This window comes from Delphinus delphis, chromosome 7 (genome assembly GCF_949987515.2).
Source record: "Delphinus delphis chromosome 7, mDelDel1.2, whole genome shotgun sequence".
Lineage (NCBI taxonomy): Eukaryota > Metazoa > Chordata > Mammalia > Artiodactyla > Delphinidae > Delphinus > Delphinus delphis.
The window spans coordinates 12,975,366-12,988,905 of NC_082689.1; the positions used below are offsets into that span (position 1 = coordinate 12,975,366).

Genomic DNA, 13,540 nt, shown 5'->3' on the forward strand with positions numbered 1-13,540 from the left:
ACTTTGTAAACCTGATCCCTGAGTTTAAAATCCCGGGAGTTTAAAATCCATAAGTGGATTCCTGGCACTTTTAGGTAAGACTCGAATCACTGATGCAGCCACCTCAGCCTGGCTCTGTCAGACTTCTGCTCTCAGCTACTCTCCCACATGTGCCCTCAAGTCCCAGGGTCATCACACCTCCTGGGTCCTCCCTGGATTGTTCCTTCTTCTAAGTCACCTGGGATCTCAGTTCCCCAGAGATTAGGAGGCCGTGTAACATACTTCAGAGGGAGTGCGGTGTCATTTTCCTTGGTAGATTCTGTCACAGACTGTAGTTATACTTTTAGCTTTTGTGATTAATAGCAATCTCCTCCACTGGTATGTGCTCAGTGCCTGATAACTTTATATTGGAAAAAACAGAAGAATAAATGAATGGATGGAGAGATGAATGAATTCCTGAGCATGGAGGTGGAAAAAGGGAAACTCAACCTAATTCTATCATGGGAAGAGTTCTGTACTACGGGTCAGGAACCTGAAATCCCTTTCCTGATTTGAGTCTACCAATTACCAATGAGTCTGGGCCGTTTGGTTCCTCTTGAGCAGCTGTTTGGTCACCTAAACAATCAGATCATAACACCAGCCCACAGATGCACAGGTTTCTGTGAAGATCAAATGAAATAGCACTTATTTTAAAAGCTAACACATGGTATATAAATATCAGGCGTTATTTTAAATGGATAACCAACAAAGGTGATAAAATTCAATTCCATAATTCAGGCTAAATATAATTTGCAATAACCTTAGAGCAAATTTTGTAATTCCATCAGATTTTTTTTGCCTGTGTATTTATTTAACTGTTAATTTGAACATAAAGGACCTTAAAATCGTCTGGTTTCTTCAAGTCACAAAAATGTCTTACTGAAGTAATAATTTAAATGCTTAGTTCCTTACACTGATTACAATTTTGAACTTTATTTCAAGGAAACTCTTCTCTCCTGGCCCATTCAGGCCTGCTCCTGGTACACGGAGGAGGCAGCCTCTCTCTCTTTGCCTGTCTCTAGGTTCTTACCCTGCTGCCCCCAGCTTGATCCCCACCAAGTCTGCCCTCACAAGGGCCGAGGTAGAAGGAAGGAGGAGAGGTGAGGGGCAGGAAAGGTCTTCTTGCCTGGCACTAGCATGAGCCAGCGTGTCTCACACTCTGGTGTAGCAGGGAAGGAAAGAGAGGTTGATACTCTCTTCCTGGGGTGCTTTCAAGTATACCCTGAAGGGCCCTCATGGTTAGCTATCTCTCACCTGAAGATCTCCTGGCTGTTTGTCCACTGGGCATCCTGTGGATGGACCTTGAGCCATGTCCTGCAGAGTCCTTGCTGTTCCTGGCAGTCACATGACCTAAGCCACCTCCAGTGTTTCTCTCCTAATGGGTTTCTCTCCATGGCCTAACCTGGTCCACGGGAAACACACTTTATACACATCTTTAACCCATCGGCAGTAGCTGGAGAGTGACTTGCCAAGCAGCTGTCTGCTCTGTGGTCATAGGCTATTCAGCTAACCTCTTGTACTTTTTTTTTAACAGTGTCCTTTCAATAACTAGAAACAAATAACAAGATTTCCAGGTGGTCCCGTGAAAGTCTATCTCACTTGATTTTTCACTGGGGGAGACACTTCTCACTTCTCATCACTCCTCTATGAGGGATGCACACACACACACACACACACACACACACACACACACACACACACACACACACACACACACACACACACACACAGAGTCTATCTCGGAGTCTCTAATAGCTGGTTTCTAGCCTCTCAGCCTCTACCCCCTTTCCTAGGCTAGAGAAGGGAGTTCAGTTAAGGACAATAACATTCACTTTGATCACCTCCTTTGCAAATTCTCATTCTGTGGTCTAGCTTTTTGCCTTGGACTGTGGGAGTAATCACCTCCTATCATTTTGTAATTAGCCTGCCGCATCTTATACCCTGCTGGTTTACATCCAAACCCCATAAAGACACACGTTGGCTTCTTAAAATGGTTCAGACCAAGTTCTCCTTTTCTGGTTGTTTCTCAAAGCCGTATCACCAGTATCAGGAGAAACACCAGTGAAACCATTTCTCTGGTGAACACAAATTCTAGCAGCCAGAAGTGGCAGTTTTCTGCTTAGAAGTCAAAGTGGGATGATTGGAGATATGACTTACATTATTCTCCAAAGACTCTCCACGTGAGAATTCTGTTATGTGTTTACTACTAGAATTCAGACAGGGAGAGTTAAACTCTAGAGTGTGAAATTAGTGAGCAGAACCTAGAGCTGGATCTGGCCAGTGTTGGCCGAGGAAATAACCCAGCATCCAATTAGAACTGGGAAGAAGAGCAGATGTGGAAAACCGAGTTCTGGTGCCTGAGCCGAGGGTACAGAATGACAGCCTTGAGGGTCGTAGATGCGGAAGCCCACAGCTGCCTGCGGCAATGCGGACGGAACCAAGCAGGAAGTTAGTCAATATCCTACAGCGAAGCCTGAATTACCTTGGGGCCTGAATCCTATCAGACTGGTTTGTAGTTCCTGTTGCATTATAACAATGAACATAACAGAAATGACAGACCCCAAATCCACAGACCCCAAACGGTTAAAACCATGACAGTTAAAAATGATGCTTTGAAAAGTGGGATGGTGGAGCAGAAGACGGGAGGGTGGGTTTTCACTTTTTTCTTTGACTTTTGGGTTTTCAATAAGCATGCTTCAGTCAAATAATAATAAAATATTTTCATCTGATGGAAAACCAGCAAAATTCAAATAGACCTTGGCGGCTATAATCAGTTAATGATTTCACACTACGCCCAAACTCGGTGAGTTAGAAAGACACTTGCTGAGTTTTGTTCTTCAGTCCAGTTGGGTAGTTTTTCTGGACTGGGCTGGGCTCACTCATGCATCGTGGTCAGCTGTGGGTCAGGTACATGTTTCTGCTCTTTCATGCTGTGTTTTCTCACATGCTTGGGGGTTGGCTGGCTGAAGGCTGAGGACTCTTGGTTTTCCTCCTTACGTATCTCATTCTCCAACACGCTAGCTCAAGTGTGTTTACGTGGTGGAGGTAGGGTTGGAAACAGTGAACATAAGCATTCATGGCCTCTGGAGGCTGAGGCTCAGAACTGACACACAGTTACTTCCATCTCACTCTATCCGTCAATGCAAGACTCAAGGCCAACCCAGATTTAAGGGGTAGGAAATAGACCTTACTTCTTGATAAGGAGCTATTAAAGCACATTGCAAAGAGCACGGATACAAGGAGAGGGGAATGATTGGGACCATTACTGCAACTACAGCATCCCAAAGGTGCCAGACCACGTGAAAAAATGGAAGAGGGAAACGAGAAGAGCGTTTGGGAATTATGTAGCCATATTAATGTTTACTGTTAATCAGGTTCTAAAAGTAAATCTTTTTCATCCACACTTCAGTGAGTGAGCTGCAGAGAACACTCTATCCCCTCTTACATGCCTGGTTCCTACTCATCATGCTAGTACCAAATTTAATATCACTTACTCCAGGAAGCCTGTCTGAATTACCTTCCTTTTGGACAGTGAATAAATCATGTGATTGTTCCCAGCATTTCCTCCTCATATCATTTATAAGACTCTGTTATTTTATTCTCTATCTTCCCTGCTGGACCAGAAGCTCTGGGTGGTGGTGGGGGTCTGGTCTATCACGTTTATCTTGCACCCCCAGCACCTAGTCCCTGCATGGCACAGAGTAGATGCTGAATCAACTTTTGTTAAATGAACACAAAGGGAATGAATGACAATAGATGAATGAATGTCAAGTTGGGTGTTTATTAAAGAAATGTACACATTTGTGGATATCGGTATTTTCTTGTGATACCCATATCCTTGCGAACCTGGTTGTAAATCCATTCATTGCTACCAAGTAGAAAAGAAACACTGTGAGAATTAAGATTACTCTTTGATAGCTACGTATAATGCAGCAAGCAAGTTTTAAAGCCTGCACCTGATATTTTCTCCAAATTTCACAAGTGCAAACTGAAGAGAATCCAAAAATGGCCTTTACACTGGCCAAAAAACTTTGTTGGAAAACGTACAAATAAATGAAGCACAGGTTGTTGCGCTAGTAGTGGCCTTATAACCAATTTATACTCTGTGTAACTAAAGAAAACCTTATCTTTGCAATGCGCTGAGCTTTCCAAAGGAAATATTCAGTCTTAGCCCTAGAAAAAAAATCAGAGACATTTCTAGTAAAATTGAATGGGAACAGAATAAGCCATGGTCTACGAGCTATTACAAGTCAGATTTGTACCAGACATTCCTATACATTTCTGAGTTTAATCCTCATAATAACCTACATGGTGAGAGTTCCTTTATCTTTTCTGTAAAGATAGAGAAACTGGGGCACAGCCGTGTTACATAATTTCGTCAAGCTATTAGCACCAAAATGTTAATTTATTAACATTGTCATAAAGCATGACTTACTTAAAGAAAAAGAAAAACTATATCAATTTATTACAGTTTGCCAGGAATTATTGTTATAAGTACTGTTCCACAATCCCCAGTCCTACTGCCCAATGCCTGCTTCTTGCCTGTTTTTCATTCTTGCTGCCCAACTTGTGCACATGGGAGTCTTCCTGGATATGAATATTTCTGAGTTATGGTTGCCAGGATGTTTATCAGCAAAGTTAGCCAGTCATTCCAGGTTATCAAGTAAAGTATGGTAAATATGTTTCAGAACTTCATGAATCAACTGGTAATTATCAATTTTCAAAGACTAGACTCTTAAGTTCAATTGCAGTTCCCTTTCCTGAATCCCAGTTTTCTGCTGCTTTTATTAAATGGTCCCCATTCTGCTAAATCTTCTTCCCAGAGATCTACTCTTAGGTCTTTAGCTAACACCCTAACATCTTTGTGACCTTTCCAGTCTTAAAAGGCATGGTTAGAATATGAATTAGCGTAGAAAATGTCTTATGAACCATAGTTTGGGGTGCAGGTGTGCTAAATGTCATGCTGGAGACAGAGCTCTCACCATTCCCAGCAAAACAACCCATGACTCCTTTCTATTTCTCTTGCTACCTTCTTTGTTTAAATTCTGCTCAGTTCAAGGTCCAGCTCAAATGCCACTACTCATAGGAAACTTTCCTTCATTACCACAGACGATTGAGTCTCTAAGCTCTCCTGCAAAGATACGTGCCAAGGTATCTGGGATCATACTAATAACAAGTATTTATTTAATATTCATTGTATTCCACACACCATGCTAAGTGTGTTAATATGTTATCTCATTTAATTCTCACCTTTACTTTGCAGTAGCATCTATGAATTAGGTACTATTATCATCCATCTTTTGTGGCTGAAGGTCAGAGTGATGATGGGACATGCCCGATGTCATCACTAATAAAAACAGAGTCTGGATTTAAATCCAGATCTTCTGGATGCCCAAACCTCAGTGCTCAATGACTATATTATACTTTATTCACACACTTACAATTAATATAAAATTTCCTCTATTATTCTACAAATGTGGTGTGCAAAAAATGATGTATTTCTGTTTTCTTCAACTAAAATTAAATTCGTATGTTTTCCACTTCTCTGAACTTGTGTGCACAGGACTCCTCATGGATACGAAGGGCTGACCCATGAATGGTGGTGGAAAATGCTTTCCTTCAATGGATCACGAAAAGGCCCAGAACTGTTCTACAGATCAGAACGTACAAGACGGCACCTTTCGTCTTCATCCCACACTGGTAAACAGCGTGCGAAGCTTGGAGTCTGTCTTCCAAGTATAACTAACTATCCCCTTGAAGCATAAAATGCCACATTCTGGAGTTCAGAACCATAAAGCAGGAAGTCCAGCCTCACTGCAAATCCCTTGGAAACTGCACCCTAACTGTCCCCCCTCCCAGTCAGAGACTGGGCCACTTTGCCAGGATGCTGAGAAAGGATTAGGCCACTGGTCCTTACTATTCATGGAATGCCAGACCTCTGTACCTTTTCCAGAATTAAGAACTTCTCCCTCCCTTCTTGACCATCACAGGTCACATGTCTCTTTCTAATCGCCCCTCCTGTTCTCAGCATAGCTTCTCAAGGAGCTGCAGTTTCTAGAAAATAAAAACAGGGCGACAAGATATTTACTGGCACCTGCTGTTTCTGCTGTAACCCAGCCTCTCTGTGATTCAGGGTCAACTGCACACCTCCACCAACTGGTCATCGCTTGATTTTACTTTATTTTATTCTATTTTGTTTTGTTTTCTGTTTTTTTAATTTATTTTTTAAGTTTTTATTTTATATTGTATATTAGTTGAATTACAATGTTGTGTTAGTGTCATGTGTACAGCAAAGTGAGTCGGTTATACATATACATACATCTCTTCTTTTTCAAATTCTTTTCCCATTAGGTTATTACAGAATATTGAGAAGAGTTCCCTGTGCTACACAGTAGGTCCTTGTTGGTCATCTCTTTTAAATATAGTAGTGTGTACATGTCACACAAACCAGAAAATGCAAATTGACATCCTTTATGTCTTACTCCCACAGGAAGCAAATGATTTGATTCAATGTTTTTAAAAAATTTAGCTCTATTGAAAAATTGAGAGATTTCATGTTACAGTAATTAAATCTGGGAATTTGGGGTGAGCCTCTCTCATGGCGAGCATCAACTGGTACTGAGTAGCTTCTGCCCCCTTGAGATGCTTCGGTACTTTCCAGGTCACCTGCATCTCCATCATTCCATCCTGATGTTTGTCAGTTTGCAATAGATTTCCTCTGCAATGCCAAAATACTTCTCCAGGTTTATGCTTCTAACAAATGTGGAAATACATAACTTAGACCAAAAGAACTTCAAGTTTCAAGAAAAATGGGGAAAATACTTTCCTTTGTGAGAGCAAAGAATAGTTGTATGTATGCAATGTATAAGCAAAACGTATCTGTTCTGAAGAAGGCACCTCTCCTAATTCACCCACTGATGCTACCTGCCTGTCACCAGGCATCTCAGTTTGCATCTCATGGTGGACATTCTCAGAGAGCAAAAACACACCAGGCTGAATACACAGAAACTGAGGTCATTTGAAGATGGTCTCATTTATAGACAATATAGGCCTTGCTGAGCCAAGGCCTCTGAGTTTACTTCCCAAATTGCTTTTCCCGTCAGGCAGGCCTGGCAGGACCAAGCCAGGAGAGGTCTGCCTCAGCCTTTGCTCATCTTCCTCACCCCATGTGGAAAGTTCTCCCTCTATATTTCTATGCAATTAATAATAATAATAAATGATTTTTAAACAGACCTGATACAATCCTGGTTAAAGACTCAATGTCTCCCATTAAGCCCTCCATCCTTTTTCCAGCCTGCCCTCATTTTTTGTTCTCTGAATGATTTTAAATGTATAGTAAAAAGTAGATAATAGTGGAAATAATACACTTAATTATAATCTAATTCATTTATGCTCAATAGTTTTGTGTCATAAAGAAGCATAGTAATATCGTAGAGTGGCAGAGACCATGTTTTACGTTTTATATAACCCTATAGTGTGTGTATGTATGTGTGTGTGTGTTTGTGTCCAGAAACTATCACAGAGATGGATAAAAGCTTGCAAACTATTTGTTGATTGATTTGGTAATTGAAATCTAAATTTTTGTTAATACAATATTACTGGTATAATTTCTACTTTTTTTTTTTTTTTTTTGCGGTACGCGGGCCTCTCACTGCTGTGGCCTCTCCCATTGCGGAGCACAGGCTCCGGACGCGCAGGCTCAGCGGCCATGGCTCACGGGCCCAGCCGCTCCGCAGCATGTGGGATCTTCCCGGACCAGGGCACGAACCCGTGTCCCCTGCATTGGCAGGCGGACTCCCAACCACCGCGCCACCAGGGAAGCCCCTAATTTCTACTTTTTCTCATGAGCATTTGGGTTCCAGTCCTCCACCACCTTCAAGACTCTCCCCCTGAGGAATCTCTGATTTACTAAACAACGGTGACTTGAATAAAGTGCCACAGCAGCCAGTGGCACTCGCTGTTAATTAGAGCTGAGATCTCCTGACACGCTCACCCACTTTACTTCAGCATTTCCTCCATTCCTCAAAAGAGCTGTTAAGAACAACCATTTCAAGTGGCTAAACTACTTTTGCTAAAGCAAATAGTCTGTGACTGGTAGCAGTTGGTGTGCCTTTGTATGCGTGTGTGTGTGTGTGTGTATGTGTGTGTGTGTGTGTGTATGTGTGTCTATGTGTATGTGTTAGTGAAACAGACAGAGAAAGAACCAGAAGCAGAAAGTTGATGGACACAGAGAGGGGGGATTTAAAAGTGGAACTGGTGGAACCTTCTTATATCTTGAGCATTAGGTGTGGAGCTGGGTACCTCCTTGTTTAGGGAAGAGGGTTATCGGGCGCAGTTCTGGTGTAGTGTAGGAAGGGGATTCATAGTCCAGTGGCCCCATGTCAAGGAAACAATAATGAAGTGTGAAGAGAAGACAGATAAAGAGTAAATACTGACTCACTCTCTTTTGTTCCAAAAAAGCAAGTCCAAAATGCTCTCTTCACATAGTTATTTGCCTGGACAAAGGCCATCTCACTGATGAGGGTTACTCTTTAGGGTGTACCCCATTTGTTTAAAACCCCAAAGGTGCGTGAACTTTATATTCAAATATCAATATTATACCTTTTTTGCTAGTGGAACTATGCCATTTTCTAGTATAGAATTGGCACATTTTAAGCTCTTTCTTTTTAGAAAAATTAAAACTGCCAATATAACAAATAGTTTGCCTTTTCTCCTCTTACCCTCAAAATTGGAATAAAATAGCCCATTCTCAAGGCTCTGATAACACTTTTCCACTGATACAAAGGTAAAAAGTTGCAGAACAGAAAATAACATTTGTCTTGTTGGAGGATTATAGGAACATTGTTACCAGACCTATCTGTACAGCTGCAGGTACAAAGGATTCTGGCACCAGGAAGTTTCCAACAACCAGCCACAACTCCTCCCCTTTTAGTATAAAAAAAGCTGGAATTCTAACTCAGGAAAGATGGTTCTTTGGGACACTAGTCCACCATCTTCTGGGTCTGCTGGTCTTACAAATAAAGTCACTATTCCTTGCCCCAACACCTCGTCTCTCAATTTATTGGCCTGTCGTGCAATGAGCAGTAAAAGCTTGGACTTATTAACAATGCTGACTGTCCCTGTCTGAGTAAATGGTCTCCCAGTCACCCATGCTTGAAGCCTTGGAGTTACCATTGGATCTTTCATGATGAAAATTGAATTATATTATATCTATCTTAAAAATATTCAAATGACTACAAAAGTCCACCACATAATGTTCAAAACCTAACCATGATGGGGCAGATAACTGTCCATTGCTTATGCAACACTCCATCCCCATCCCTGCAAATAGGCTGTTGATTTCATTTCCAGGTATAAGGCAGAGTTCCCTTGATTTAAGGGAAAGAAAGGCCCTCTATAAGCCCATGATGTTTCCCAGATCTGGCTAAGTAGATCAAAGAGAGCACCTGAAGGAGCACGATGCCCAGAAATGTCTCCTCAGCTTGTGATCACAAATATAACCATCAAGGGTAGCAGAAGAGAAGAGTTAGAAGGACAGAAAGTTCCTTGGTCCTCAATGATATCACGAAACAGTTACAAGACTCCTGCAACTGCCTACCTCCAGACCCAGCACTATGGAGAGTTGACAGAAGCCGGTATTACTTTAGCCACTGTTAATTGGTCTGTGACTGAACGCATTTCTGTTTAATGCACAAGACCCTTCAGGATTCTTGCTATCTGGTCCCACCCTACTTTGCAGTTTCTTCAACCTTCCCCAACCCTTCACAGCAAAGGTTCCATCCTGTAGTGTTTTAGATTTTCTTTTAGAAGGCTGACTTATTTCTTCTGTGTCCTCCAGGTGAGCAGCTCTTGATGGTTCAAGCTCTAGCTCAAAATGTTACCTCCTCAAGCAATGATTGTCACTCCACCAAAAGCCTCTGATTGTTTTTCCTGAAATCACACCCTCCCAAGAAAAATTAATTTCTCCTCTGTGTTGCATATTATTTCTATATAACACATTCTATTGCAATGATCCATTCATCTGTCTTGCACTTGCCTTTGAGTCCCCAGATATGAGGATGTCTTACTCATCGCTGTATTCACAGATCCTAGAACAGTGGCTATTTCACGTAATAAACACTCAGCTAATGCTTCTGGATTTTATAAAATACCCGTGGTCACAACAGGAGCAGATACTATTCATGGTTTTCTTGGATAGAACTGGTACAATCTTAGATAATCATTAAAAATATACTACTAATAAACCTAAAACTAATCACAGTTCCCAACTGAATAGTGATGTCAACCTTCTTTGGGAGTGGCTTTTTTCATTTCTACAAAATGCTATTTGTTCCCTATGGGGTTTTTTCTTTCTGACAAAATGCACAGATATCTTCTTCTCATATACCTATAGATATTTATACTTTACTACCAAAAATATATTTTTAGAGTTCTGATAAATTCACATAATGTTCCTTCTCTGCGAGTTGAACTCACGCTGTTGATTACCCATGTAATACATGATATGGCTCCATCACCAAAGCTTTCAGTTACATTTTCAGTCTGAGGAAGCTGTTGCTCTACCTCTGCCTGGGTATTGTTCTAGAAACATCCCTTCCCCAATATAGAGATCTTCATGCTGTTCCAGTTTTTTTTGTTTTTGTTTTTTTGGCTGTGTTGGGTCTTCATTGCTGCACGCAGGCTTTCTCTCTAGCTGCGGCGCACGGGCTTCTCATCGCGGTGGCTTCTCTTGTTGCGGAGCATGGGTTCTAGGCACGTGGGCTTCAGTAGTTGTGGCTCGCGGGCTCTAGAGTGCAGGCACAGTAGTTGTGGTGCACGGGCTTAGCTGCTGTGCGGCATGTGGGTTCCTCCCGGACCAGAGCTCGAACCCACATCCCCTGCATTGGCAGGCAGATTCTTAACCACTGCGCCACCAGGGAAGCCCCCCTGTTCCAGTTTTAACTTGTGCGTGACTGTCAGAGAGACCACAGGCTAAACTCATGCTAATTGCTTTCCAAGATGAATATCAGAGTTGAAAAAACATTAAAGAATTGGTCTTTTCTTCAGAGCTCTAACACTCTTAAGGAATAGAAATCTGAAAACTACAGGCAGTTGCTTGATTATTTGCTGTTTATTTCAATTGACAGCTCTCTGAGTCCACCATATAGATCAATCAGTTCAAAGCACACATATTCTGCCTTTTAAAAATTGATGTTTAATAATATTTATCTATTAACAATGCAAAATTGCATCACAGATTTTAATTTCAACTTGTGAATTTAAAGGTGTGTTAGATTATAATTTTCCAGCTCTTTTGACCTACAGGGAAACTTAGTACCTTGCCCAATGACCAGTTACTGTCTTCAGCTTATTACTGATACATCAAATGTCTCATAACATTTACTCTCTCTACTGCCTTCATATCGTCTTTGCTACATTTTTATCCTCAATTTTACTTCGTATTCATTTTTTCCCAGTTGTCTAGAATTTTTTTGAAGCAAAGGAGGCATAAACTCTAAGTTACTTCAACTTTATAAATGAAAACTGCTTTAGATGAGCCCCGAGGATTCTTTTTTTTAAGAAATTTAGTGCAAGACAGTTGGAGTTGTAAGGGCTGCTGCATTGCACAGCTCCGAAAAGCACCATTCACTTCTCTATCATCCATGTGAAGAATGTTCCCTGTAGTGTGCCACATGCTGTCACCTCCTTTTGTGTGCAGGGCTATTTACGCTGTCTCTATGAGTAGAGACAGAGATATCTGTGGTTATGGTTTTCTAAGTGATAATTTCATAAAAGCAGTTTCTAGACACCCGAGGACTTACCGTCCAGGAGAACATTATCTTTCTTACCTGAGCTGTGGTTTCCTGCTAGCAAGGTAGGGCTCACAGAGCATCTTCCCAGTCTACTGGTGACCACAGGTGGCCCAGGTGTTCCATCCCATTCCTGAGCTTTGATAGGCTCTCTGGAGGAAGATGCCCCATGATGTCCTCTCTCTTTGTTGTCCAACTTTGGTATTGGTTCCGTGCTGTGGCTCCGAACTTTCAGCTCCTCTGCTGATTCTGTGTATTAACCAGAATTATATTCTGTTAAACAAGAGTCAAATCCTTCCCAGATTCCTTAAATATTAAAGAATGATTTTCTAAAATATTTTAAATATATTTTTGGAAACTTAGACTTGTGTTGAAGACTACATTTAAATAAAACAGGGACAGCTCACATGGGTCTTTTTTCTGAGCTGTGCAGGTTATTATCAGCAGAAAATAATTATCTCTTCGGAAGTAGAGAACCTCAATGAATATTCAGTATTCTTTAGTAACTCTTCCCTTCTGCTAATCTTCAAGGAAACTTCATAAGGAGCACTTTACACTCCCTCTCTTTACTTTCTCATCTTCTCTTCATTCTGCTACCCACTGTGACATGAACTTAGCCCAGCCACTCTACTAAAAGTACTTTTGCTTAAATCACCTAGTGCTTTTTAGTTGGCAAATTAAGAAGACATTTTTAAGCCATTTGATTACTCTTTGATTACTGTCTTATTGATATCTTCAATTTTCTTGGCTTCACTGATGGGCCATCTTCCTGTGGTGCGCTCGCCAACACCACTGCTGTGTCATTCATACCTGTTCTTCCTCGGAGAGTCCCTCACATGTTGGTTGTCCCCAGGGTTCTAGCTTAGCCACCGTTCTCACTCTACATATATTCTTTCTGTGATTTCATCCTCCAGGATTCAACTAGCAATTGTCTGATGGCTAGTGATTTCTAAATAGTTTGTCAGAAGTCTGGAACATTCTCCTGAGCTGCAGACTCATTTATCCAACTGCCTACTGGATGAGTCCATCCGGATACCCCTTAGATAACACAAATTTAACATTCACGCACTGTACTGACACCATTTCTTACTAAACTAATGGTTCCTTCTGTGCTGCCAAACATCCAAGCTAGAAACTTATCTGTCTCTTTCTTTAACCGCTACTCTCCAAATCCATCAGTCTGCAAATTCTACAGATTTTATTTCTAAATATCTTGTTTTCCCTTCTGTTGCACTTTGTATCATGTCTACCTCAACTGTTCTGGCTCAAGCTCTAATCATCACCCTTGAATTATTGCAACCTGCCTCCTTGACTCTGTCCTTGACTCCCCAAAATACAAGCTCCGTAGACTGCCAAAGTGATCTGTTTAAAATGAAAATCTGATCAAGTGTTTTTTTCAGGGACTAGATGCGATAGCCATTCTGTAAGGCATGTACAGAAGTGTTTAAAAGCACATGTAGTTTGGGATTAACAGAAACACACTACTATATATAAAATAGATCACCAACAAGGACCTACTGTATAGCACAGGGAACTTTACTTAATATTTTATAATAACCTATAAGGGAAAAGAAGCTGAAAAAGAATATATATATATATATATATATATATATATATATATCACTTTGTTATACACCTAAAACTATCACAACATTGTAAATCAACTATACTTCAATTTAAAAAAAATAGCCAATGGGAAATTTTTTTTTAATAAAATCACTTCCTAATTAAAA

General features: G+C 40.9%; 1 protein-coding gene across 1 annotated transcript in view; it reads right to left on the minus strand.

Annotated features, from left to right (window-relative positions):
- Positions 1–13,540, minus strand: part of NYAP2 (neuronal tyrosine-phosphorylated phosphoinositide-3-kinase adaptor 2) — a 246,692-nt gene that overhangs the window by 60,756 nt on the left and 172,396 nt on the right. Inside the window, exon 4 of the mRNA XM_060015500.1 lies at positions 11,847–12,056. Coding sequence (XP_059871483.1) covers positions 11,847–12,056 — 210 coding nt within the window. The remainder of the gene's footprint in view (positions 1–11,846; positions 12,057–13,540) is intronic.